Source organism: Bidens hawaiensis, unplaced genomic scaffold, assembly GCF_021521415.1.
Source record: "Bidens hawaiensis isolate Kalapana, Puna unplaced genomic scaffold, B.hawaiensis_p1.1 tig00012472_1, whole genome shotgun sequence".
Classification (NCBI taxonomy): Eukaryota; Viridiplantae; Streptophyta; class Magnoliopsida; order Asterales; family Asteraceae; genus Bidens; species Bidens hawaiensis.
The window spans coordinates 347,126-375,025 of NW_027492020.1; the positions used below are offsets into that span (position 1 = coordinate 347,126).

At 34.8% G+C, this 27,900-nt stretch overlaps 1 protein-coding gene and 2 pseudogenes across 2 annotated transcripts; 2 read left to right on the forward strand and 1 right to left on the reverse strand.

Moving 5' to 3' along the window:
• LOC143541156 (LRR receptor-like serine/threonine-protein kinase EFR) overlaps positions 1 to 11,423 on the forward strand; it is a 40,285-nt pseudogene extending 28,862 nt beyond the window's left edge.
• An 8,882-nt stretch (positions 11,424 to 20,305) lies between these two features.
• LOC143541133 (putative ADP-ribosylation factor GTPase-activating protein AGD6) lies at positions 20,306 to 23,199 on the forward strand. The gene is made up of 4 exons (XM_077034032.1): positions 20,306 to 20,803; positions 21,856 to 22,310; positions 22,393 to 22,482; positions 22,555 to 23,199. Exons 1-4 carry the CDS (start codon positions 20,455 to 20,457, stop codon positions 23,029 to 23,031), a joined length of 1,371 nt encoding a protein of 456 aa, XP_076890147.1. The 5' UTR covers positions 20,306 to 20,454; the 3' UTR covers positions 23,032 to 23,199.
• A 35-nt stretch (positions 23,200 to 23,234) lies between these two features.
• On the reverse strand, positions 23,235 to 27,423 carry LOC143541174 (cation/H(+) antiporter 20-like; annotated as a pseudogene). The gene is made up of 4 exons (XR_013136716.1): positions 27,212 to 27,423; positions 25,638 to 26,160; positions 24,083 to 24,585; positions 23,235 to 23,805 (listed from the first exon to the last, which is right to left on the reverse strand). The product of XR_013136716.1 is annotated as a cation/H(+) antiporter 20-like (transcript).
• Between the last annotated feature and the right edge of the window lie 477 nt (positions 27,424 to 27,900).

Consider the following 27,900-nt stretch of genomic DNA (forward strand, 5'->3'; position numbering starts at 1 on the left):
TTAGCATCAATTATCAACTGTATAAAACGAGGGTAAGACAAAGCTCGATCCTTTGGCTTCTCCTTCACTATCTCCCACATTTCCGTATATATCATCTCAGAAAAATTGAAAGGCCTATTCAAAATCAGGGCAACAATGGCCTGTTGTAACCGACCTTTAAGATAATCAAATCCACCAGTTCTACCTCCTAAACAGTGTAGCACCACATGTGCTTGGTATTTGAATTGTGGACAGAAAAACGCCTTATTCATTACACCCTTGTTGAGGTCTCCAGCAAACTTGGCCCTAGCCAAACATCCCTTCATAACTACCCACGGAACAGTCATCGGATCTGACTCTACATCTTCAAAACCCAGAACCTCCCTGATTACACTGGGAGTAATCACCAACTCATTTCCTAGAACATCAGCTTTGATGACACTCGGTTTAACAGAAGTATCAATGAAAGCAGACTTCCAAAAAGCTTCCAAATGAGTGAAATATGGAATGCAAGGTTTGGTTATCGGGGTTATGATGCGGGAACGTTTAAGAAAATTTATTATCCCCGTGAGCTGTTTTCCTTTCTTTGTGGAATCATCTAAACAAACACAGATGTTTGATCTCGGGTTCCACTTCATGTGGTTCCCAGCCTGTGTCGAGGCCTCAGGAATTTCTTCAACCTGCTCAATGTTTTGTTCTGCCATATCTAAAAGATAAACAGTAACAAACGTGTTAGTACAGCACGCAAATCAAGAAAATTTGACACTTTAGACCAAAATACCCTCAACTTTATGTTTCATGCGACTAACACATTTAGTCGCATGATTTCCTGACGACTAACCAATTGTCGCATGAAATGTTGGCGACCAATCGATTGTCGCAACACTTTCCATTCTGTTTCTTAGACTGACCCGACTAATCAATAGTCGCATGACATAGGGCGACTAACCAATTGTCGTGCGGCTAATAGGATAGTCGCCTGCAACTTTGTGCAGCCACCCATGACAACGATTTTGCAATGACAAAGGTTTTGACACTTGAAATTCGACTCAGAACATTGCTAATCAACACACGAACACTACCCGACCCTTAATCTGAACAACAATCATTGAAAACAAAAAGCCCCAATTTCTAGGTTTTGTTCATCCGAACCCATATCAAATCATTCAACTTAGTTTTCGATTAAGACATGGAAAACAATCGTGAATCCATTACAACCAACATTCAAACGTGAATCAAACACTTAAACCAACACCGACTCGACAATTTAGCCTAGGGTTCGATACGGTCAAACCGAAAACAAATCAACGAATCGAGCTTAAACCTGGATGAAATCGAGTATTGCTTGATGGGTTAGAGTCGTAAGCGGATTTTGGGATTGAAAAACGAAATCAAAAGCTCCTTACGGTCTGTTAATGATCAAGAAAGTCGAGAATTTTCGAGTTTTTCGCCCGACAAAACGCACAAACAGTGGGTTTCTGAAACAGATGTGCGACTGGTGCTATTTATACTGGATTTCCAATAGTCGCATACCCTATACACGACTATCCTTTAGTCGCTTGAATCTTCTGCGACAATTCACTTAGTCATACGACTAATCTCCCTTTGTCTCCCCCGCAGATTTAAACTTGCTGAACACGACTAAGCACATTTTATTCACACGACTAACAAATAGTCGTATAGGATTTCTTCACCTGTCGCACGACTGTTAAACATAATCAAACTTTTCAAGATTAACCATTCTCAATAAATAGACATTTTGGTTAACTTAATTATCAACCCGTGTCACCTCAGACGTGACACTTTTTATCTAGTACCCAAAAATTAAACGTTTTCCATGGGATTTATATGCTGGCCTCAGAACGTATCCTGCTTTTAGACTGTAATAAAATAATTTCCGGCCTCAGAAATATCCGGATTTTAGATTGTAACAAAATCTTGTCGACCTCAGAATATTCGACTTTTAGATTGTAAACATCAGATGCTTTTAATAAAGTTAGTTTTCACCGAATAACGAAAAATAAAACAGAAACAGAAAATCTTTTTGTATTTTTCAATAACTGTGGATATTACTCCCCCTAAAATTCTAAAAACGAAAATCTTTTTTTTTTTTTTTTTTTTTTTTTTTTTTTGGATTTTCGAAATTTTAAAACAAGAAATTCAAATGAAATACAAACTCTTAAAATCACACCTTTTTGTGAGAAAGTTCCTAACAGGGATCAGTACTGAACTCGTAGCATTCTAAAGATGTTTATTGTCTAAACCTTAAGTGCAATACATATTAAATATACATTTATTGGTATGTTTATCCACTTTAAACTTACATAAACAATTCTTGACAATTTTCGATGATCGTAAACGTACAGAACTGTTTACTGTGTTTTCTTTAGCAGATTTAACAAGCTTTAGCTTTTGCCATTTGTTCAGACTTATGCAAGCTCTGAATGTTTTTGTCAATTCTAGATTAAGGTCCCAAGCCATGATCAACCCATAGGCTGACACGATCGAGATTGATAATCCGACATTTAAAGTTATGAATTTTCGATCAAAAATGAAATTCGTCTAATTAGACCTAACATGCTTTAGACCTAGTACACATGCCACACACCCCTCACAATAATTCTCTCCACTCGGTTGTTTCTGTGATTTAGCAATTGATATATGCTAGTAAACGTTTCGCTCAATTACCAAGTATGATTCTATGCGAGCATAGGCTTGTAGGACAATCATACCTCCACCGCTTTTACATAAACTGCACACAGATCAAAGGACTTTGTGGGTTTTGGGCTTAGGCATAGGGTAGGAATAAGGCTTTTAGAGTGGGTTAAACACGATGAGAAACCAGATTTAATTCTGTTCTTGAACATGCTTGAACTCCCTCAACACCTTTTGATCAGAACTTCTGAGTTGTCCTTTTGTCTCCCCTTTTGCACTTCTTTGCGTCTTTGACACATTCAGTTGATTCTAACGCTTGCGTAGACGAAAGATCCCAAATTTTATAGATATCGAGATCGCACTATTTGTCAGTTTATTGGATGTGACCAATGGGTGACATGTTTTTTTTTTTTTTTTTTTTTTTTTTTTTTTTTTTTTTATAAACAACTTATAAAACTTGTACAACAACAAATAACCCAGCAATAAATTTCCATTGCTTTCCTTCTAAGCTTTAATCTTCTTCTATTTCACTTGTTTTCATCAAGCTTCTTGGAATCTCATCATTCCTGTCTGTTGACATGATTTGACACTTCTGTGCGGCTTTGGGTTAATCAAAAGAAAAGGAGAAGAGTTTGATTGAATTCAAACTGAGTTTGATTTGCTTCAAACTTTAAAGGCTCAAAATTGTCAACTAAGGGAATAAACATGTAGATATGTTTGACAGGGTAAAAAAAAAGGAAAGATGGGTTTATCCTAATGCCTTATCACATCTGTGCACAATCTAATTTGCAGTCTCGGCACGTATCAAACCACACAAGTTCTACCACATTTGAAACATACTGGTCACACTCAAGAAATGACATGTAATTTGTAGTGACTATCATCTATAATATAGTATGGCTCAAATCTCACAAATGGTAGGAATCGGGTTGCCGACATGTAGCATGTGCATTCAATCTAAAGCATGTTATTCCTAATTAAGCATTTCTTGAATTTTCTCTATAAAGTTTGTCAGAAATACTCTCACGAAACTTAAAGGGTCAACCATGGCAAGGGATCTCTATCCTTATTTCCTTGACAGGCAACTCTTTTAACTTTTAAACACGCAGATCATCATTGTCAAGTAATTGCAACATAAGCCTACCAATATAACCTATATTTAATATGCACGACTTTCAGTTATGACTTTATTTATAATAATCATGCATACGGTCAGTGTGCAAACCGTAATCTCGCAGTTGCTGTTGTATCCATATGATTTTCATTAGTAGAACCAAAAATAATATCATCAACATATACTTGTACCAGCAGTGTGTCACCCTCGCTTTCCTTGATGAACAGTGTGCAATCAATCACTCCCCTTCTGAATCCATTGTTCAGGAGATGTTGAGATAAATTTTCATACCACGCTCGCGGAGCTTGATGCAACCCGTACAACGCTTTATCCAACTTATACACTTGATCTCTATGCATTGGATCTTCAAATCCGGGAGGTTGACTGACATAAACTTGTTCTCTTAAATCAGCATGTAGGAAAGCACTCTTCACATCCATCTGATAGACTTTGAACTTGCGATAGGATGCATACGCCAAGAAAATACGAATCGCTTCCAATCGAGCGACTGGCGCATACACCTCATTGTAGTCTATACCATCAATCTGCCTAAGCCCAAAACCCACAAAGTCCTTTGATCTGTGTGCAGTTTATGTAAAAGCGGTGGAGGTATGATTGTCCTACAAGCCTATGCTCGCATAGAATCATACTTGGTAATTGAGCGAAACGTTTACTAGCATATATCAATTGCTAAATCACAGAAACAACCGAGTGGAGAGAATTATTGTGAGGGGTGTGTGGCATGTGTACTAGGTCTAAAGCATGTTAGGTCTAATTAGACGAATTTCATTTTTGATCGAAAATTCATAACTTTAAATGTCGGATTATCAATCTCGATCGTGTCAGTCTATGGGTTGATCATGGCTTGGGACCTTAATCTAGAATTGACAAAAACATTCAGAGCTTGCATAAGTCTGAACAAATGGCAAAAGCTAAAGCTTGTTAAATCTGCTAAAGAAAACACAGTAAACAGTTCTGTACGTTTACGATCATCGAAAATTGTCAAGAATTGTTTATGTAAGTTTAAAGTGGATAAACATACCAATAAATGTATATTTAATATGTATTGCACTTAAGGTTTAGACAATAAACATCTTTAGAATGCTACGAGTTCAGTACTGATCCCTGTTAGGAACTTTCTCACAAAAAGGTGTGATTTTAAGAGTTTGTATTTCATTTGAATTTCTTGTTTTAAAATTTCGAAAATCCAAAAAAAAAAAAAAAAAAAAAAAAAAGATTTTCGTTTTTAGAATTTTAGGGGGAGTTTGTTGGTGCATTTTATGGAGTCCAGATCATCAGAACACTTTGGTATGTCATGTTTGATTGGTAAACAAGTGTTTATGTGAGAGTCGGATGTCAGTATGTCGCGGTTGGTCAAGTTTAACCAAAGAAACCGAAAGAGGCGACAAAGACAGTTAGTCGTACGACTGAGTCAAATACTCGCACGACTAATGGTAATATCCGTACGACTAAAGCAACAGGTAAGGCGGTGTAAAGAGTCGGTTAGCCGCACGACTGAATCGTATTGTCGGGCGACTGAATCGGATTGTCGGGCGACTAAGATCGCTTAGTCGCATGTCGGGATACAGCCTATAAATAGGACGACCAGCAGCGTGAAAGCGTAGACATTTGCGCATTCGACGTCCAAACGCTGCCGGTTTCGTTCCAGAAAGTTACAACTATGGGTTAGGTTATTCCAACTTCGTTTCCTATCATCCGGAATCATCCTTTGATTCATTATAACCGTACTCGACGTTAAAACGGTTCCGGGTGTATTGGTTCAACGATTGGATCAGGCTGAATATAGGATTCCGCACTATATTCTGTCCAAAGCGCGTATCCGATCAAGATCGTCCAGATCTCGGTCCTTACAGATCTTGAACCTGATCCGTAGGTGTCTCATTTCTAACCATGTTAAGCTCAAAGGTTCGGAGCTTGTTAACTGCTGTCTCAAGGTCATAGTCAGCAAAGTCTTTATCTTCTCTCATCAACACAGTATACATCTCCCATTTTGGTGGGAGAGCATCAAGAAGCTTCTCAACAATCTCATCTTCTTTGTATGCAATTGAATAGTTGCTGAGTTCAGTCATCAAATGATAATATCTGGTGATGATATCATCAAGTGATTCGTTTTTTAGATACTTGAAGACCGAGAATTGAGTTTTGAGCAATTTGATCTTCGAAGCACGGATTCCCACATTTCCTTCAAACCGGTTCTCAAGAGCTTCCCAAAGCTCTCTTGCTGTCTTGTACTTTCTAAAAGTATGAAGGATCTCTTGTGGAAGAGCCATAGTGATAGCAGCATGAGCCTTGCTCTCGGCCTCATACATCTTTTTCTCTTCTTCTTCCATTTTGCTGTACTTTTTGATCTGATCACGACCTTCGTACTCCATAGTTGGTGGAATATAACCATCCTGGATGCATACCCACATTTTCGCATCCTGGTACTTGACATATTGTTCGAACCGATCCTTCCAAGCAACGAAGTCGGTTCCTTTAAGCAACTTTGGGGCCTTAGTAGCTGACCCTGCTTCTACTTCCATCTTAACTAACTCTGAGATGTTAATTGACGACATCTTTCTCAAAAACTAAGAAACCCGAAAAACAAAAAAAAAATTTCTTCTGAAAAGTACTGTAGGCGAAGTTACGGATAACTTCGCTTAAGTCTTAACTTCGCTGAAGAACTTCGCTGATTCTTAACTTCGCTTGAGGTAAGCGAACCTAGGAGGTAGGCGGAGTTGTAGAGAACTTCGCTTGAGTTAGGCGAACTTGAGAAGGTAGGCGAAGTTGTGGATAACTTCGCTTAACCTTATATCTTCGCCGAAACCCTACGAACAGTGACGGCAACTTCGCCTGATGAACACGAAGTTTCTACAGATCTGATTTCTGGGTTTTTCGAGGTTTTTGACGGTGTAAAGGGTTGAATACGATGGTAGGAGGTAAGAATGACACAAAAACACAGAAAACACGTCCCGCGAATAGTCGAAACGGGACGATTTCTATACCCGCTTGAATATCCCGAACCACACAATTGAGCAATAGCTCTGATACCAATTGTAGGTTTCCTGGATGGATCTGCACGGGATATCTCGATCTACACAGGTGCGGAATCCCTGCGTAGGTTGTTACGAGCGTAGAACACGAATCAAACAAACACACGATACGAATAAACGAACACACGTTATATTATAACCGAAACACGTGATATAATCACTGAATACAGACTCAATACTCTCTGGTTCTCACGTCTCTCGACTCACACACGTCTGTATATGATTACCTTAAAAACTCTAAACAAGCCGTGACCTAGCGTATAAATACACGACAACTTCGCCTGATATGTTCAGGCGAAGTTGTTGCTAACTTCGCTTGACTAACAAGTTCGCCTGATAAGCGAACTTGTCAGTAACTTCGCTTAAACATAAACAAAACACAATTAACATTACAGACTGGATTACAGACACTAGACTATGAACTACTGACATTATGCACCAACACACGGAAAACCTTAAAAAACAAAAACCTCTTTAAAAACCCCTTGCTTAAAGTCCAAAAGTTCACCTCACTTATTAACAATTCATGAGAAGAACAATGGACTGGAGGGGCTTGAAGAGGTAGGTCCCCGCAAAGCCCAGTTGGACCCGCAAGACACACCTTGATGAGGTACGTCTGCGCATAGACCAACTGGTTCCGCAGGACCCACCATGCTCAGAGAGATGAAGACCTTACACGCAGTAAGCCAGCTGTTCCCGCAGGAAAGCTTCCCTTGGTACAGTACCCAGCCTGTTCCCGCAGCTATGAGTACAAGCCAAGAAGGAAGGCTACCGCACTAACAGTAAGGCTACACGCATAAGGCACTAACTCTTATACTTCAGCAATGTCACCTGAAGAAGGAATGAGCAAGACGGGAATATTCCCGCCCAAAAGAGCCAGTCCGTACGCTTCTGGAAGATCTTTTGTACTATACCTGCCAAGGTATGGACAAAATAGACAAGATCTGACCAAAGCAGCCCATGAACCAATCACAGGGTGACAGCTCACCGACAATAGTACGAGGAGGAGCACGCTCTAGTACAAAATGTCACTATCAGCCGCTGCCTACCCACCAACTCCCATCGTGGCACGTACATAGCCCGTAGTTGGTGGAAAAGGAATAGTATACAGCCGGCCATGTCACTATCAGCCGCTGCCTACCCACCAACTCCCATCGTGGCACGTACATAGCCTGTAGTTGGTGGAAAAGGAATATTATACAGCTGGCCATACCTGCTTGGAAACCTACCTTCGGCTATAAATACTCCAACACCTTGGAACGGTATCGGCATCTTATCTTATCTTCTCTAGCTATTTCTCTTAATATACACTTATATTCAGAGCAATCTAGTCTGATTCTCACGCCGGAGGGTGGTCACAAGGAGGAACCCCCCCTTCTCAGTGACGAGCTCACGGTGTCTGTTTTGCAGGTCTAGAAGAATAACCATCTTTGCCGGACCTAACCCTCGTGGGAAACATCTACTTAACCCTAAGATTATCCGTAATCTGTCGGGGTCGCCTAGTGTTTCTTCACTAATAATAAGTTAACAGGTGGAATCCCATCTTTGTTGGGAAATATTACATCGATCGAAGGATTTTATGTTAACATAAATCCTTTGGGTGGGAGAATTCCAGGCACCTTAGGCAATTGGAAAATCTTAAAGCAAATTTACTTAGGTACCTGTAATTTATCTGGAACCTCCCTCGTTCTCTTTACAACCTTTCGACTGTAACTCATTTTAGCTTGGCTAATAATCAATTGACCGGTAGCCTTCCTCTGGCCATAGGTGCAATGCTCCCTCTTCTTATATTCTTTCAATTAAGGGATAACCAATTGACCATGCGCTTTCCATCCTCAATATCTAATTGTTCATGGTTGAAATATCTAGATATGAGAAACAACATGTTTAGTGGGAAGTTGATAATCGACTTTACAAAACTAAGAGATATTTATTTTATAAACTTAGGTGGTAATCTCTTTGGAAGTAAAGAAGCTGATGAAATGAAATTCATTGATTCCTTGAAAAATTGCACCATGCTAGATACTCTAGCTCTTCAATATTGCAAGTTTCAAGGAGAGCTCCCTAGATCAATAGGAAATCTTTCTCATCAACTTACTTATTTATATTTGCATGAAAACCAATTACATGGGAACCTCCTTAGTTCAATTGGTAATCTAGTTGGCTTGGAAATGTTATCATTAGGATATAACCAATTCACAGGAAACATACCCTTATCCATTGGTAACCTTAAAAATCTAGAAAAACTTGGATTATTTAATAACCAACTTTCTAGGACGATTCCTGATTCCATTTGGAACCTATCATCGTTGATCTTACTTGCACTATCTTCAAACATGTTGGAAGGAGTTATTCCATCAAGTATGGGAAATTGTCAACGTTTACTAGAGTTATATCTTAATGACAATAAACTTAATGGGGAAATACCCGCACAAGTTCTTCAACTTTCATCTCTATCGATAAAATTGGATCTATCTCAAAATAACCTATCCGGTTCACTTCCAATCGAGGTTGGATACCTCAACATGTTAATTGATCTAGATTTATCTGATAATAATCTATCAGGTAAAATTCCTAGTAGCCTTAGTGGTTGTGCTAGTCTTTCAAGGTTGTCCCTCAAAGGAAACTTATTTCAAGGTATGATACCACCATCATTAAATTCCTTGAGAGCATTGATGTGGCTAGATATTTCTCGTAATAACTTATCTGGACAAGTTCCTTTTTTCTTAGAACGGTTACAATATTTGAACCTATCATATAATGATTTTGAGGGTAGAATAACAACTACAGGTGTGTTTGCCAATGCAAGTGCATTCTCGGGTTTGGGGAACAACGGGCTCTGTGGTGACTCTACTAATCTTGGGTTACCCGTATGCAAGGAGACAAAGAGCCATAGATTGAGGTTTCCTAAATTTGTAATTATCATTTTAAGTTCATCAACACTTTTCATCATAATATGCTTAGTATATGTTTGGTGCAAGAAGAAAAGCAAGAGTGAACCGTCTCAACCATTAGCGGACTCACGATTCTTGAAAGTTTCATGCATTCAACTTTTCAAGGCCACATATGGGTTTTCTGAAGCAAATTTGATTGGGCATGGTGGGTATAGTTTTGTTTATAAAGGAATTATCTAATCTAACTATACTAATAAAAGAAAATAATGAAGATGATGTGGCAATCTCACATTCATTCTTGGTCTAATCTCTCTTCTCATTCATTTGACTTATCTATGGGTTATGGAGCAAAACCATATTGACAAATGGGTTATAAGTTCCTCTCTAATTTTCTAATCTCTCATTTAATTCTACCTAACAATCCATGGTCATTGGTCAAGATAATTTTGGCAAATGGTTATAATTTCATTTCTAATTATCTAATTTCTCATCTTATTTATTCTAACAATCCATAGGTCATGGGACAAAACAATTTTGAGAAATGGGTTATAATTTTCATTCAAATTTTCTAATCTTTCTTCTCATTCATCATAGTTATCCACGGGTAATTGGCCAAAACAATTTATGCAAATATTGTATATAAAAAATCGATTTTGTAAATTTGAGATTCTAGACTTCTTATTGTTTGAACTATATATTTTATTTTTACCTTTAATTTTGTTCATTTCTTTCAAATAATGGATCTATTTATTTTTATTATTTGACAAATCCCGTGTAATACACGGGTTCAAAAGCTAGTTAATAATAATGATGATAGATTTGTTGCTATCAAAGTTCTACGTCTTCAAAATCAAGAAGCTAAAAGAAGCTTTATGAGGGAGTGTGAAGCATGGAGGAACATTCGACATCGTAACATATTGAAGATGATAACTTCATGTTCAAGTGTTGATTTTCAAGGAAATGATTTCAAGGCTTTGGTATATGAGTTCATGCCCAATGGCAATTTACATGATTTGTTGCATTCAAGTCAAAATATTTCCAGACTCAACCTTCTTCAGATAATAAACATTCTTATTGATGTTGCATCTGCACTTGATTATATTCATAATCATTGTGTACCACCTGTTGTTCACGGTGACTTGAAGCCTAGCAACATTCTACTCAATGATGATATGGTAGCTCATGTTGGAGACGTTGGTTTAGCTCGCTTTCTTGGAACAACTTCATACCAAAACAACTCAACCGGAATTAGAGGAACACTTGGTTATGTTGCTCCAGGTAAAAAATAGACTTTCTTATTTAGTTACTCACACTATTACCTTTTCTTAAGTAATTGAACACGAATTGTAGAGTATGGTCTCGGGAGTGAGATGACGTATACGGGGGATATATATAGTTTTGGAATTTTAGTGCTGGAGGTGATGACAGGGAAAAATCCGACTAATGACATCTTTAATGAAGGCCTTAACATTCATAAGTTTGCTTCCATGGCCTTGCAAGATTGCGTAACCAATGTTATTGATGTTAGCATTCTGAATGTTTATCAAGAGGCTGGAATTTTTATACAAAATAAGGAAGAAAATGCAAAGAAAATAGAGGAGTGTTTGGCTTCAACAATAAATATTGGCGTGTCATGCTCTATGGAATCCCCACAATTAACAACGAATGGATATCAGAAAGGTTCTACATGAACTAAAGCATATTTTGGATACACTTCAAAATGTTTGAGGTATAATGTTTATTCTTTGCAACACTATATTTATTAAAACGTACAGAGATAACGTGCTTGTTCTTTCAGGTCTAACACCAAGCTTCTATTCGCGGGTCGATAATCAAACTGCATCTTGAAGATGATGTATTGTGTATGTCATCTTTTATTTACTTTGTCAAACATATTATTTTGCTTAACTTCACGTCAATATAAATATACGAATTTCTTGCTGCAATAGTCAAAGGTAATGTGTTAAATTACGTACGGTTACAATTTAAGTTGGTACATGTATTTATCTAGTTTGTGTTTTCTTGTGTTAGGGCCAGATAAAAGACAAGTTAAAGCTTAGGGGCTGAAGTGCAAGGGTTGAAACGATTTGAGGGCTAAATTGCACATTTGTTAAGATCGGTTTTTGAGTGATTTTCTTTGTGTCTCTCACTTCATATTGGTCTTGGGTCTAGGGTTTCATTCAAACATCGACTAAGGAATTAGGTTTACTTTTTATTGACAATAATAATAAGTTTTAATAAAGATGCTCTCTTTATTCATAATTTCGTATGAAAAATTGATAATATCATACCGATGTTGTTTCAATAAAAAGTGTCGTCGGGTTTGTTCTTCACTGTAACACTTGAACAACTAAAGTCGGTAGCGTTTGTGAAGGATTCGTGTTTGACATGGGTTCTTTAAAACATATTTTGCGTGTCTCTTTAGACGGACACGCTTGTCTCCTAAGGTACAACAACCAGAACAATATCTGTACAGTCAGAGAGATGGTTCTATACTTTGTGGAAAAGAAAAGAAAGAAGAAGACGGGGGAATAAACTTATGAGGCCATGTGTAGTGGAGGGGATACAATTGGGGACGAATTGTGACATGTGGCGCCTAGTCAGCATGGAGTAGAAATTTGTTTTTTGGGGTGTAATGGTGTAGGGGCTACAAGTTGGGCCCATAATATCTTTTTTTATTATTTTATTTTTATAATTAAACTAATCAAATAAAAACCAATTTCTTCAAATAATTAAATAAAAATGCATTAAAATTAAAAAGAAATACAAAAAAAAACATAACTCGGTTGAGCTTCATCGGGTTTCATTGTAAGTTCACGTTCGGTTGGTTTTGCGAACCATGGTGTTGACCGAAAGGAAGGAATGAGTGGTTCGGGTTGTTTCTAAGATTCATTTTGCATATACATATATATACACACAACATATATACATATACATATATACACGCACAACATATATATACACATATATATATCACACACAACATATATACATATGCATATATACACACACACAACATATATACATATACATATATATACACACACAACATATAATATAACATTATTATTATTATATTATTATTTCCCTTTCTCGCCGGCGACAAGTAAACCCCGCCCCCGCCCCGAATCGCCCACATATCGCCTCGGGGAGGGGGGTGTTTGCGCCCTTCCTCGCCCCATTTCGCCTTCAACCCACGCCCACTACACATGGCCTGAGAGTACTTCTCTTTAATGATGACTCTCTGTTTGTCTCGGTGTTGTTTATTTTTTAAGTGAACCATAAGGGTCTATTTGTAATCATAGCAAAACTCATATTTAAACACAATAATAACAATTTTATAAGTTAGATATAATTTTCATTTGATTCATGGCATGCTAATGTTAGTTTATATAAAATTAAGATCCTAGTCAAAACCTTCATAATGATTTATAAAAGTACTTACACATCATAACCAAAACATCCATGTTATTCATAGCATGGTTTTATTAGTCAAAATATAAACAACCATTTGATTTATTACAAAAATAATTTGTTAGCATTATTCCCAAAGATGACAAATCCCTATTATAGTCCGTAGGTTTAGCTATATTTATCCCAATCACTCAACTTCAAGCATCGATATCCGATTCATCGTAGCTTTGTTTTAGACACGGTTTAGTTTGTTATGAAGCTCTAGACTCACAAAGTATAACACAAACCCGAAAATATTTATCTATATACCGCATATATAGGGGGTGTTTGGGATTGCTTATTTTCACCAACTTATAACCTATAAACTTTTTGAGAAGTAATAAGGTGTTTGGGATTGTGTATGTTGTGAGAAAAAAAGTTTCATAGGTTACACTTTTGTAACTTATTAACTTAATAGAAAATTATAAGAAAGTAAAATAAGAAATCCCAAACACCCCCATAAATCTAACTATACTATTAAAGTAATAGGCTTTAAGTCCATTCCCCCCTTTCTATTGGTTGGTGATTATAATTTCCATTTATATCAATGCTTTCTCCAATTTTCATATTAATAAAATAAATCAATAATATATTTAAATAAGATTCATCAATGCTATTAAAGTATTATCTTTCATCTTTCATTTAAAATTTAATTTTTAATTTTGAATACTTTATAATTATGTTTCAACTTAATAATTCTAATTAATAATTAATTATGATTTCTTTATTATGTATACTATAACTATAATTATGTTTTATAACTAATTTTATTTTATTATTTTTGGTTGATTTCATTCACAAGTTTTGTTTATTCCCAGCAGGTTTAATGTTTTTTATATAATAGATAATATATAATATATGATTTAGATAATAATTTGATATTTCATCAATATAAGAGATTCCGGATTTAATATAGAGATTACGGATACTATATATAATATAGAGAGATTACGAATTTAACTTTAGTATAATTGTTAAAATATTATATTTATTTAAATTTATCAAATTCATCAAATTTACCGGTTTGTAGATTAAGGAAATTGTTTAATTACGGAATTTCTAAATTTTAATTAACCATCATTAAGTTTACTATAATTACGGATGTTGACCTATTGACTTATTATTGTTTACCAATTTAGTTACAAATCCAATGGTTAAAATTTGTATTAGTCAATCGATTAATTAATCATTATTTTACATAAATTTTACATAAATATAAAATTAGAACCAATAAATTTTACATAAATATAAAATTGGAACCAATTATATAAATATCAATTATAATATTTAAATCATTAATGTCTCAATTAATTAAATATTTGATTAACCATCCTTAAGATTTACTATAAATACATATGTTGACCTATTGACTGATTATAAATTTAGCAATTATTGATTTAAATAATTGGTGCTGATTTTAAATAGTCTAATTGATTATATTGGATTTGATAATTAGTGTTCAATTGTATTCAAATTCTGTTAATGTTAATAAATAAAAACAAAATTAGTAACTTTTATTTTCACACCTTATATGAATTACATTACATAATATATGGTATTATAATTGATGATTAATTATATTATTGTAAATAAATAAATTAGCAACTTATATTTTTTACATTAATAAGTTTATTTTCGTATATTTAAATATAGTCAACATTTAAATTAAATAATATTACATTTATACTAATCTAATTTTGAAACATTGCATTTTAGTATATTCAACATTTGAAAATCCATTAATTACGATTTCGCTTCTATTTGTTATTACTATAAGTTTTTTGAAAATTTTTGAAATTTCCTAAATATTTGTTTCTAATCAATTCCATGTATACCTTCCTTGTATAATTCAGTCTCCCATAATTCATTTCATATAAATACGTAACTTTGATAGGGTAATTCTTACACAATCAGACCCTCTTTAGCAAAAACGATTAGCTTTGTGCCAAAGGTTTTTATTTTGTGTTGTTTTTATATCATCCATTTTTGTATTCATTTTTTGGCTTATAAGTGTTATTGTTCCTAAATGATTTTTTTGCTTTTTTTAAATTTTTCACCACTAACAAGATGGAGCCAACAAATATCACCATATTGAACCAATTGAATGTTCTTAACAGTGAGTTTATCCTAAAGGTGCGTATTTTGAAACTTTGGCGGCTGAAGGACAACTCAAAGCCCGGGCAAGATTGGTCCATCGAAATGATTGTGCAAGACGAAATGATATTGTTAACACATTCATTAATTTACTATATTATTCATACAACTTTGTACTAATCTTAATAATAATGTGGCAGGGCAACAGAATGCAAGCCTATGTAAGGAAACCTTGCATTATCAAGCATGACGTTTGGCTTGCCGAGAATAAATCTTTGATTGTTCGGAAGGCCTCACTCGGTGCAAATATGTCTACTTACAAATACATTGACTGCCCACACAAGCTTTGTTTCACAGCCGAGACTCATCTCTCAAATTCCTACAAATTTGAAGGTCACTTGTATGGGCTGAAATTTGTTACTTTTGATAATTTATCAATATAATTCAATATACAGAGGTTACAAGATTCAATATACAAAGATTATCAATTTTACTTTAGTATAATTGGTTCTAATATTATATTTATGAAAATTTATGAATTTCACCAATTGACTTATACAAATATTAAATTTTAGGAATTTAGGAATGAATTACCCATTTGATTCAAGAATTCTTTAATTATGGAATTTCTATATTTTATTTAATTATTGTTTATTATTTGATTAGCTATTTGATTAACCATACTTAAGGTTTACTATAAATACGGATCTTTAATTACGTATATTGACCCATTTACTATTAACTATTTAATTATTGTTAACACATTTACTATAAATACAGAATTCCTCTATTTAGCATCACCAAAATTATTTAATTACGGAAGTTGTATATTTTAATAAATTTTTGTAATTAATTTGATTAAGGAATTGATTAAGCCCTTTTAAGGTTTACTATAAATAAGCATGTTGACCCGTTGACTAATGCTAAATAGAGGAATTCTGAGTTGTAAACAATTTACTTTTAAATATTCTAATTGATAATATTGAATTGATAATTGATGTTCAATTCTATTAAAATTGTGTTATTAGTAATAAATAAAAACCAATTTGTGTTAAATTGATAAAATTATGTTAATATTAATAATATAATTTTATATATTAGATATACGGTATTATAATTGATGATTAATTATATTATTGTAAATTAAACCTAATTGACTAAAATTTTCAAATAACAATATAGATATACCCTAAAATTTTCAAAATTCATTAATCATAATTGCCTAATTTTCGACCTTAATTTAGGTTTAATTTAAATTCCCTAATTTTTTGTTTATAATTAATTCTCTATATACATTCCTTCTATAATCCATTCTACCAAAGTTCAATCCGTATAAATACTTGTCTTTCATAGGGTAATTCGTACAATGTCAAACCCGCTTTAGCATAAACGATTATCTTTGTTTCTAAGGTTTATAAATTTTCTTCTGTTTATATCATCCATGTTTTTTTTGGCTTAAAATTGGTATTGTTCAGATATTAATGTTTTGTTTATTTTTTATTTCTCACCATAGCAAGATGGATCCAACAAATATCACCATGTTGAACCAACTTGATGTTCTTAACGGTTAGTGTATCCTCAAAGTGTGTTGGCGTTTGAAGGACAATTCAAAGCCGAGGAGGATTGGTCGATCGAAATGATTGTGAAAGACGAAGTGATATTCTTACACATTCTTAATTTTTCTATATCATTCATACAAATTTTTACTAATGTTAATATTAATGTTTCATGGTAATAGAATTCAAGCCAATGTACGGAAGTCTTGCATTCCCAAGCATGATGTTTTATATCAATTACAATTATTTTTGTTTTATGTTTTTGTTTGTATTTATATTAATAATTATATGATTTTTTCTTATAATCTCTTTAGGTTATATATCAAAATGGAAGATTCAATGGAGATCTTCACTATTTCATTTTTCCGGTAACACGATTCAAATTTTCCGGTTAATTCTAGCATCAATTTTACATTTTTTCACATGATTCAAATCTTCCATAATTTGTAATTTATTAATTATGTGATATTAATATTTAATTTTATCATTTCAGGTTATTGTGCTCAACTTGATATAGCTAATTAATTTCATGGATTGAGGATTGTTTGATAAGATGTCTTTTATTTTTGTTTAATATTAATGTATATTTCTGTTTAGTATTCATGTATTTATTTATTTTTCACAATTTATGTAATTCAATTGATTATTATATAATTCGGAGATGAAATTTAGTTGATTATTCTATAAGATTATATTATCTATAGTAAGATAATCAATCTTATATTGTTGTTGGTCAAACTCCAATTAATTTACCAATGTCAACGCAATTTAAAATGTTATTATATTTTCTATTATTATCTTACGTTACATTTTAAATTTATACACATTTAATATGGCATTTTAGAAACCGATTTTCCCCATTCAAATGTCATATATATATATATATCAAAATTTAATTCTCATCATTTATATAAAATTTACAAAAATATATTATAGAGTTTGAATTTCACATAATGTGTAACATTACTACGATTGAAAATTATTATTTTTAAAATGATTTTCAGTTTTAAATTTTAAACTTTTAAATTTAACTGGTCAAACATTCCATAATGTCTAAATGTACCATGATTAAAAAATTCATTATTACTAAAAAGATATCCAATTTTAAATTTTAAAATTTACAATAACTTAAATATTTTTACAATGTGGTCAAACAATCCATAATAAACATAGTAATTATGATATTAATTATTCTAATTATTATTAGAATTCAAAAACATACTAAATCATTTCATTTACATTATATAAATCTTAAGGTTGAAAAATCTAACCATTATAATCTCTCTCTCTCCCTGTTTCAGATTACTATCTCTATCATCGCCAATTCCGGTAAGGGAGATTAATTATTTTCCGGTAAGGTTTAATTTGATACTCTAATAGTCGATTCTCATATTATTCATTATTTCATTAACAATTATTTTTCTTTTCCCTTTTTGTTTGTATTGATTTTAATTATTATATAACTTTCTTATAATCTCTTTAGGTTCCATATCAAAATAAAAAATTCAATGAAGATGTTGAACTATTACGGTTTTTCGGTAAGGTATTATGAAAAATACTATAATACCAGATGGGTTATTAGCAACTTGAGTTGAAGTCATAACAAGTTCATGTCAATATTAGAGTGTATACAAGTTATGGCTCTATGAATCGTTAAACAAGTCATATAAGCCAATTGATGTTTCTAAGTGTTCAGTTATTAGCTATCAAAAAAACCAATTTGTTCCTTTTTATATTAATCTTTGACAACAACGAAATGCTACAAATTAAAGTATAAACCTTGTATAAAAAGAAGTATTTAGGGAGTTGTAAATATTAAATTTATGATATTTGTGTTAAATAAATAGTTAGATTGTATAGACTTTTGTTCGTGTTTATTTTAAATTACACTTCAATAAGTTCTTCATACATCTTGTCAAAGTGAAAGGTACTTAAACTATCAAAAAACACGAGGCTCACAGTTGGATGTCAATCCTTACATGTTGAAGAGATAAAATAATTTGCGAATTAATTATTGGATATAGGTGAAGGGAATGTTGGGGGTGGGGGTCCAAATGACGACAAATGAATGTATATATTACCGATGATCTTCTAATTAACAATTCATTATATCCAGTATATGATTTAATAGACTTTGTGTATTCTTCGATTTTAGACAAGTTCAATGAACTTACTTTCAAGAACGGGCGATATTGTCGGTTAAAATTATTTGTGTTTATTAGACGAATAATATAATATTCAAATATATAATCAAATTTCTTTACGTGACGAATTTTCTATTTTCCACCCGTGTACTACACGGGTTAGTAACCTAGTAAAACTATATAAGTTCAAAGTAAGGAAAATTGAGATTATTAAAACTCAATAACCCCTATTAAAGGAAAAAAAAAGTCCCTTCATGATTCACCATAAATCTCCAACTCCATAATTTTGACATGACACTTTCTCGTTAGTTAATTATTTTCCATAAACCTCCATCCACCTTATATCGCTAGTAGCATTAGCATTAGCATTAGCATTAGCATTAGCATTAGCATTAGAATGCTTATTTTCACCCATATAATTTAACTAAAAAGACGCACTTTAGTTGAATAATAAAAGCGAAATTAATAGCTAAAAATGATGTTGATTTAAAAATCTAAAGAATTTGGAGGTTTTGAATTCAAGCCCCTAAAACTTATCTATATGGTATATAATACATTATTGATAAGCAAATTAACGTCGAGTTTACTTACCGAGGGAAATAAAATGAAAGGTTTTCTTTACCTTTCTATTTTTTCCATCTCTTTTCCTTTCCTACTTTCCTTTAATAAATCTTGGAATCACGCCATCTTCTTTCTTTCCTTAAAAAAACTTGAGAACACAAAACCTTTTGCTTTATTTCTATTTCTTCTCTTTAATTAGACTTAGGAACACATAATAAAAACCTACTTTTTAAGTAATTTACAACTTGTAATGCATTAAGTACACTTTATATAGCATATAAGATATGGACAAACTTGTACATTAAAAAATATGTCTATAAATAGTTACAACATTATCCCTTCAACTGTACTTAACTTTTATAAATTTAAAAAATAGTTCCAACTTTTGGTAGTGCTATAGTATTTTTCAATAACAAAAAATAACATGTTACGTATGGGTGTTCACAATTCGGTTTTAACAGTTTTAAAGTTAAACCGTGAGCCAAACCGTTGGTTCGAATTTTAGTCATTGAATACTGAAACCAAACCGCTGAAAATTTAAACTGAATCGTTACTAATGGTTTGGTTTCGCAATTGAGCTTCAATAATAAGTTTACCATTCAGTTTGGTTTTATATGACCAATTTTCGCTATATTCAGAAATCGGCTGATCAAAAGTTATAATTGGTACCGTTCGAAAAAAAGAAGAAGTTATAATTGGTTTAAACATTTTCAAGACTTCAAACAAACCTTAAACATTCATAATTACTAAGATTATTAAGAAAAAAAAATAGTTAGAAAATGAAGATGATTTATACAAAAAGGATTGGTGTATCATTATCAATGGTGTCCACCAATCCGTATCATTCTCTCTCTTCCTAAACCAAACCAAAACATAACGTACCACCTTAACATACCAACACCTTTCACGCAGATCCATCCAACCGGTCACACCGCCGATCACCGGCGTAACATGGCGGCATCACGGCGTCTCCGTGACCTTCAATCACACCCATGCAACCGGGTCTGCGTTGACTGTTCCCAAAAGAACCCTCAGTGGGCCTCCGTCTCCTACGGCATCTTCATGTGCTTAGAATGCTCCGGCAAGCACCGCGGCCTCGGTGTCCATATCTCCTTCGTCCGCTCCATTACCATGGATTCCTGGTCCGAAATCCAGCTTTGTAAGATGGAAGCCGGTGGCAATGAGAGACTCAATAGCTTTTTTAACCAGTATGGGATCCCCAAGGAGACTGATATTGTCGTCAAGTATAACTCCAATGCCGCCTCCGTGTATCGTGACCGGATTCAGGCGTTGGCAGAAGGTATGTTTAGGAGATGGTATTTGATTATGTTTTGTTCGATAGTGGCGTTGTGATATTATTTTATTGGAAATGTTTAGGAGATATTATTTGATTAGGTTCCCATACACGACATGATAAGACACGACATAATTGCATGTGCACGATAACTAATAGTGTTGTTTTTTTTTCAAACACGAACATGAACCTGCTTAGGAAAGGTATATTGGTTTTTATTAATCACAAGTATCGTCTTTTGGTCATTGTTGGTCCCAACTAACGAATTGGCTGCTGACGGTCTCAACTTTTAACGTATTTGTTCCTAACGGTCCGCGGCTAACAGAATCCTAACGCCGTTAGTTACAGGTCACCGGAAAAACGTTTTTGTTCGGAAGTCACATTTTTTTTTCCGGAAAACATCACTTGGACACTGCCACCACCACCAATTGACTCACCACCAACCAACCACCGTCACTTGAGCACCACCAACTGATTCCGACGATGGTTCTAGGGTTCTAGCGACCTCAATAATTGGGGCTTTTAGTAGAACAAGGTTCCTAAAGGTCCGATACAAAGTTACCAATCTGTTTGGGACGGAAATTTTGAGTTTTCGGGAAAAAATGTGAGTTTTCCAGCCAAAAACGTTTTTCCAGCGACTTACAACTAACAGCGTTAGGATTCTGTTAGTCACAGACCGTTAGGAACAAACACGTTAAAAGTTGGGACCGTCAGCAGCCAATTCGTTAGTTGGGACCATCAGTAGCCAATTCGTTAGTTGGGACCGGCAATGACCAAAAGGCGATAGTTGGGATTAGTAGTGAAACAAAAGTTGCTAAAAGTTCATAAAAGTCGTAATAATACATAATCCTTAACATGTACGAAACAAAAATCCATAAAAGTCTAAATTTTATAATGTAACATCCACTAATGGATCATTAACATGTTAACATGTGTTTAACTTGTTTATACACGAAAATTGTTAAGCCCAAACACAAAATTGTTCAGCTTCATGTCGTTTCATGTCATTTTACAGGTCCGTGTCAGAAAGTTGCCAATGCTAATTATTATTTTATTAGGTAAGCCATGGCGGGATCCGCCGGTGGTGAAGGAGAGCCCGAAAAAAAGTGGTAGTGATAAGAAACCGCCAATGCCGGGCGGTGGTGGCGTTAGAGTTAGTAATACTCAAGGAAATGGTGGTTGGAATGACAACTGGGGTGACATTGATGATGAAAGTTGTAGATCTCCTGATAATATGAGGAGAAACAATACAGTTGGAGATTTTAGAACAGGTAGTGGTGGTAGCGGTGCGCCTGCTAGGTCGAGGTCTACGCAAAGTTTGTCTTCGCAGTCACAGTCTGAGGTTTCTGCAGTAGGAAAAGAGGAATATTTTGCTAGGAAGATGGCTGAGAATAAGTCAAAACCGGAAGGATTGCCACCGTCGCAGGGAGGAAAGTATGTTGGGTTTGGATCGTCCCCTAATCCTGTCCCGCGTAATGATTCTCAAGGCGATGTGTTCTCTTCGGTTACTCAGGTGCATGCAAGTTTCTTGAAAATTTATTATCATTTTATTATCATTTCAAGATTTTATTAAACATGTTTGTTTGTTTATTTAGGGACTCGGTAAGCTGTCTGTTGTTGCTGCGTCTGCTGCACAGTCAGCGGCTAACGTGGTTCAAGCCGGCACAAAGGAACTCACAACAAAGGTCTTTCGTTATTCGAATGCAGCAATATTAATATTATTTATTTATTAATATGTTAAATCGTCTCATAAACAGGTGAGAGACGGTGGCTATGATGAAACGGTCAATGCTGTGACCGCAAAAACAACTGAAATCGGGCAAATGACATGGGGAATCATGAGAGGTGTCATGGCATTAGCTTCTCAAAAAGTTGAAGAGTACACGAAAGAAGGCGGGACCGGGACCGGGACCGGAACCCCAAGTAAGAGTGATGATTGGCGAAGAAATAATAACCAAAGTGACGGGTTTTATCAGGATTCAAAAGCTTGGAATGACAATAATGTTATCTCGGTCAGTACTTCATCGGGTAGGACTTATAACGTTGGTTCGCGTGGTTGGGATGATTGGGATAATGACGGGCATAGAAAGCATGCGGGTGATAATGGAGATAACTGGGCGGGTTGGGACGATGATAAAGATGATTTTGCTGATAGTTTTGGTCACGTGCCGTCTAATACTGGTAAGACGTCTGGGAAATCCGAAGGAAACTGGGCTGGTGCGGGTTTTCATTAAGAGTTTGTGTTTAAAGTTTTCCCCTTGTTGAGTTGAGTAAGGATTCTGTGTTGAAAGAAGTCAAGGTTTATAGTATACATGTACAATTGTGAACAAAGGGTTGGTAAATTGTCCAACTAAATGAGAAGTAATGCTTATTATATCTTTTGGTCTTTTGTTTTATAGTTGATCTTATTATTAAAAACTATGAATTTCACTTATTATTAAAAACTATGAATTTCCTCGATCAAATCCGGACCGTCGGTTTTTATCCATCGTTTATGAAACGGTAATATGATCATCGGCACTCGTTTCTCTTTCGCCACGTGGCAGATATCCTCTTGCATTGTTGACAAAGCCGAGATGGCGGTGGTGGTCCGGACTACAACCTGGCCCATTTGTCCGTAGGCTCGGAACGCAACCGCCAGTCTCTCGTGAAACGCGCGGACCAGGTAGTTAAAACGGCTGACAAACGGAAGACCATTTTTGCGGAACCGATGGACCATCACGATAGATGAGCTGCGTTCGGTTAGCTCGACTAGGTGCGTTATGTAGAGTTTGAGCTGCGCCTTGTTAATGGGCCGCGTTGACTCGATCAAACTGATTAATGAAGATATGTTTCCCGGGCCATGGACACATGCCAAGATTCTTAGATCATATTTCTTCCCGGAGGTCGAGCTTCTACTCCCGCTCTTACGGGCCGGTTTGTAGACAGCCATGACTGCAGGAGTTGTGATGAAAGTGGTAAAAAGTGCCATTAGGACTTAATATGGCAAAAACCTCATCATTAAGAACCTGCAACAAGACTATACACATTTAGATTATTGAATTAAGTCTATGAATGTTTAAAAAGTAAAGGTTTGCTTGAAAGCAGTTCGTTTGTAAACGAGCCGAGGTATGCTCTCTTGTTGGTTTGTTTTGTAATAAAACCAAAATTTATTACTTATAACTCAACTTTTTTTATACGCGTAAATATGCGTTAAGAATGATTTTTATTTTTTTAAAAATAAACGAGCTAACTCAACCATTTGATGAGTCAAACTCGAGCTCAACATTACAGTATTACACTAACCTTTTTTTCTTTGCCAATGTTGAGAACAATGAGTTCGACTAATCCTTTCGTATTCATCAACAACCCTAGTGTAATCGATTCCCTCACTGGCATCATACACAATACCGCCACCACAAACGTCCCCAAAATCTTGCCACCGCACGCTGCAGCGATCACCATAGCTAGCAGGCCCCATGCTTTCCCTCCACTGATTTTAGTGACATCAGTTTTCAGTCCACTGGAAGCAAAGTACAAGGGGAGAAGCAATCCAGAAACAAAGTCTTCAATTCGTTCTATTAGTTTTTCGGCGAAATTTCCCTTCGGGATGGTTAGCCCGAAGATGAAAGCTCCGAAAATGGCGTGTATGCCAATGAGGTCTGTTATGAAGCCCGAGACCATAACAGTAGCGAGTGTTAAGCAGATGTAGGCTTCGTCTACTGTGTCGTGTTCTGGTGAGCAACGATGAGCCACCCAGTTCATGACTGGCCGGATCGCAACCATCATGAAGATCACAAATGCACATCCTGATAATATTCAAAAAAAAAAATTTAGTTTTCAAATTTGATTTGCAGTTTATGATCAGATTTAGTAGCACTTGTTACAAATCAAAACAGCATGAACTATAGACCCATTAAAGGGGACTGTGTTTGCAAATTGGCGGGTCAAACTCGACATAAGCTGAAAAATCGACACAAACTTGAGTATGACACAGTTCATGACATGTGAATTCAATACGACAATAATATTCGTGGATTGACACAAGCACGGTCCGATTAACTCAGTAAAATGTATAAATACAAAGGGCTCTTAACGATCAAAGCGTACGGAGGATTAAATATAGGTTGGGTGATTATTAAAATAGGTTGCGTGATAATTTTATAAGTTGCATAATTATATTTACATGTTGCGTAATTATGTAACTTTTATGCGTGATTATTTACTTCAGTTACTTATATATGTTGTGTAATTATTTTATTTAATGCATAATTATGGATGAAAAAAGAACTTTGTACGCTTTGTATGTTAAGCGTCATTTGTACAATAACAAGCCCTGTCATGTTAATACATTTTTATTATAAAACTTATGTCAGTTTGTGTTTAACTTGTCAAAATAAAAAAATAAATAATCTTTCAGAAGTTAAAAAATAAAAGGGTCAACCCGTGTATGACCCGTAGGTAAACTTGTTTGTCGTTCGATCCGAAAATGACTTAAACCTTTTATACTAAATTTAAACCCGTTAATTTAATGTTAGATTCGTGTCGTGTTAAAATTCATAACGAATTGGACACGTACAATTTTCGGAACATATTTTACAAACAGCAGGACAAAAGTTTCCTTTCTTGTGACTGCCTGACAAACATATCGTGACAAAAAATAATTTAACTAAACAAAAACAATATATTTTTCAAAAAAACAAGGTGCATTACTTAATCCCAGCCCTCATCTTTTGGTAGTTGTCGGTTCCAACGGTCCACGACTAACAGAATCTTAACTTCGTTATTTGCAACGTTTTAGGCTGGAAAACTCACATTTTTATTAATAAAAACCAATATACCAAAAAAAAGAAAAACAAACCTGAAAGAAGCACCCAAACAGAAACCAGTGGGCTTTTACCACCACCTTCATCACCATTACCAGCAAGTGCAACAGCCAAAGCCAGCAAGATCCATGCCACAATATCATTAAACGCGGCCGCAGCCATCGCGGTCTCACCTACTCTAGTAGTCGTCAACAGCTTCAACTCGGCCAGAATACGTGCCAGCACTGGGAAAGCAGTTATCGACAAAGCCACTCCCATGAACACAAGGTACTGAGCATACCCAACTTTATCAGCCCCATCGATTGTTTTACGCAGAACGAATGCGATTCCGATGCCAAGAATGAATGGGACGGAGATTCCGGCTGCTGCGATTGCTAATGCGCGTTTTCCACTTCTGCGAATGGAGGATAAGTCGAGTTCAAGGCCGACAAGGAAGTGGAAGAAGAGGAGGCCGATGCTCGCTACGGATTCGAGGATCGGAGTGCTCCACCGGGGGAATATTCGGTGCATGTAGGAGTGGTTCCTGCCTAAGGCTGATGGGCCTAGTAGAATTCCTCCCTGAATATTCATTGCCGGAAAATTTAGTTAAATGTTTAAAAGAAAATTGTATAAATGGTCCAAATGATATTTAAAAGTTGCAACTTAGTCCAAACATACGTGAAACGGTTTGTACGTTCAGTTCGTGATGTTAGCCCAGTTAGTTTTTAACGGAAAAATGATGTATTTATCATTCATGTGAGGTTAAATGTGCCTTTTCAAATTTGGAACTATAATAAATAAATAATCTCTACAACTTCTAACGTTGACTTCATCACCATTCATTTAGTGCAAAATATAGTCGATGGTGATGAAATCTAAGAGTGTGCATGAAAGTAACAAAATTGACCCAAAACTGGAAAAACTAAACCGAAACAAATATCGACAATTTGGTGTTATGATTTTGTAAAAACCAAATTTATTGGTTTTGTATGTAACAGGATCCGAAAACAAAACCAACCCAAATTAATATATTGTTGTTTTTTTTATTTTATTTAAAGTAATTTACAAAAAAATTAATAAATATATAACTCAAATATTTTAGCCTAAATGTATATAATTAATTAGTTAATGATTAACAAAATGATTCAGGCCAAAATTCATTATTCTATGTCGATTTTCTTAAGCCTGAAACTTTTAAGATCAAACGGAAAAACTAAAACCAAACCGGACCCAAAACGAAAATTGAAAAACCAAAACAGAACAATTTTCTAAAATTCAAAAACCAAAGTTTCGGTTTTAGCCCAAAACCGACCTTAACTGACACATGCACTGACCTAATAAAGTCGACATTCTTTTCCGTAAAAAACTTATTTGGACTATATTTGCAATTTTTAAAACTTAATAATCAAACTTGAAATAACGTCAAAGTCATGGACCATTTATGCAATTTTTTCTAATATTAATCAAAATCCTAACTAACTTTACATCTTAAATCTTAAAAATCTCCGGCCAGTGCCATTAGATCGCAAATTACAATTTACGTCACCGGAAAGTTGAAAACAGCTCCGGTGATTGTGTGATTAAGCAGTAAATGTTTTGGTAACGAAATTGAAATTGAAATTGAACGTACAACTATCTCGGCGATGACTTTAGGTTGCCGGAGAGGCTTAAGAAGGAAGGCGAGTGAGCGGCTGGCGGCGAGGACGAGCGCAGTTTGGACAATTAACAATGGAAATGCATAGTCGAGTGGGTTATCGCCTTGCCAGACTCCGTCTGATGCGGTTTTTATTGACGTAATGTTCACCGTCATCACTGGTGGTTTTATTATTATTATGAAGATGAAGATGGCTTCTTGGTTGGTTAGCTAGGGGTTTAAATTTGGGGTACTTGCGTGTGTATTTATACCCAATTTTTCTCCTTTTTTATTTGTTTATTATTACTTTATTAATGTGTATAAAAGTAATATGTAATTGGTGATGTACGAATTATAGAATTTGGTGTATTTATGAGGGGGCGGGTAACGTACAAACTCAAAAAACCATGTGAAAGTGTATTTATTGAATGGATTACGTTATAGAATTGGTAAGTAATGTAATTTAATTAGTACTGAAATATAATTTATAAGGTATTATATTATTTGTAGCGTAATGAAATTACAATATTTGTAAATTCTATAGCGTAATTTAATACTCTCATGAGTGTTTGTGATATAGCGTAGTTACGCTATATATGTAACTACCAAAATGCCATCGTGCCTTTTGTTTCTTTGGTTTATAAGGGTTTTTTAGTTTGTGTTTGAGTCAACCCTTATTTATCAAC

Excerpts from the sequence above, each read along its gene's own strand:
- LOC143541133 (XM_077034032.1), top strand. The coding sequence starts at position 20,455 with ATGGCGGCATCACGGCGTCTCCGTGACCTTCAATCACACCCATGCAAC. Across the intron at positions 20,804-21,855 it reads GATTCAGGCGTTGGCAGAAG|GTAAGCCATGGCGGGATCCG; the intron begins GTATGTTTAGGA and ends TTATTTTATTAG. Across the intron at positions 22,483-22,554 it reads CAAAGGAACTCACAACAAAG|GTGAGAGACGGTGGCTATGA; the intron begins GTCTTTCGTTAT and ends TCTCATAAACAG.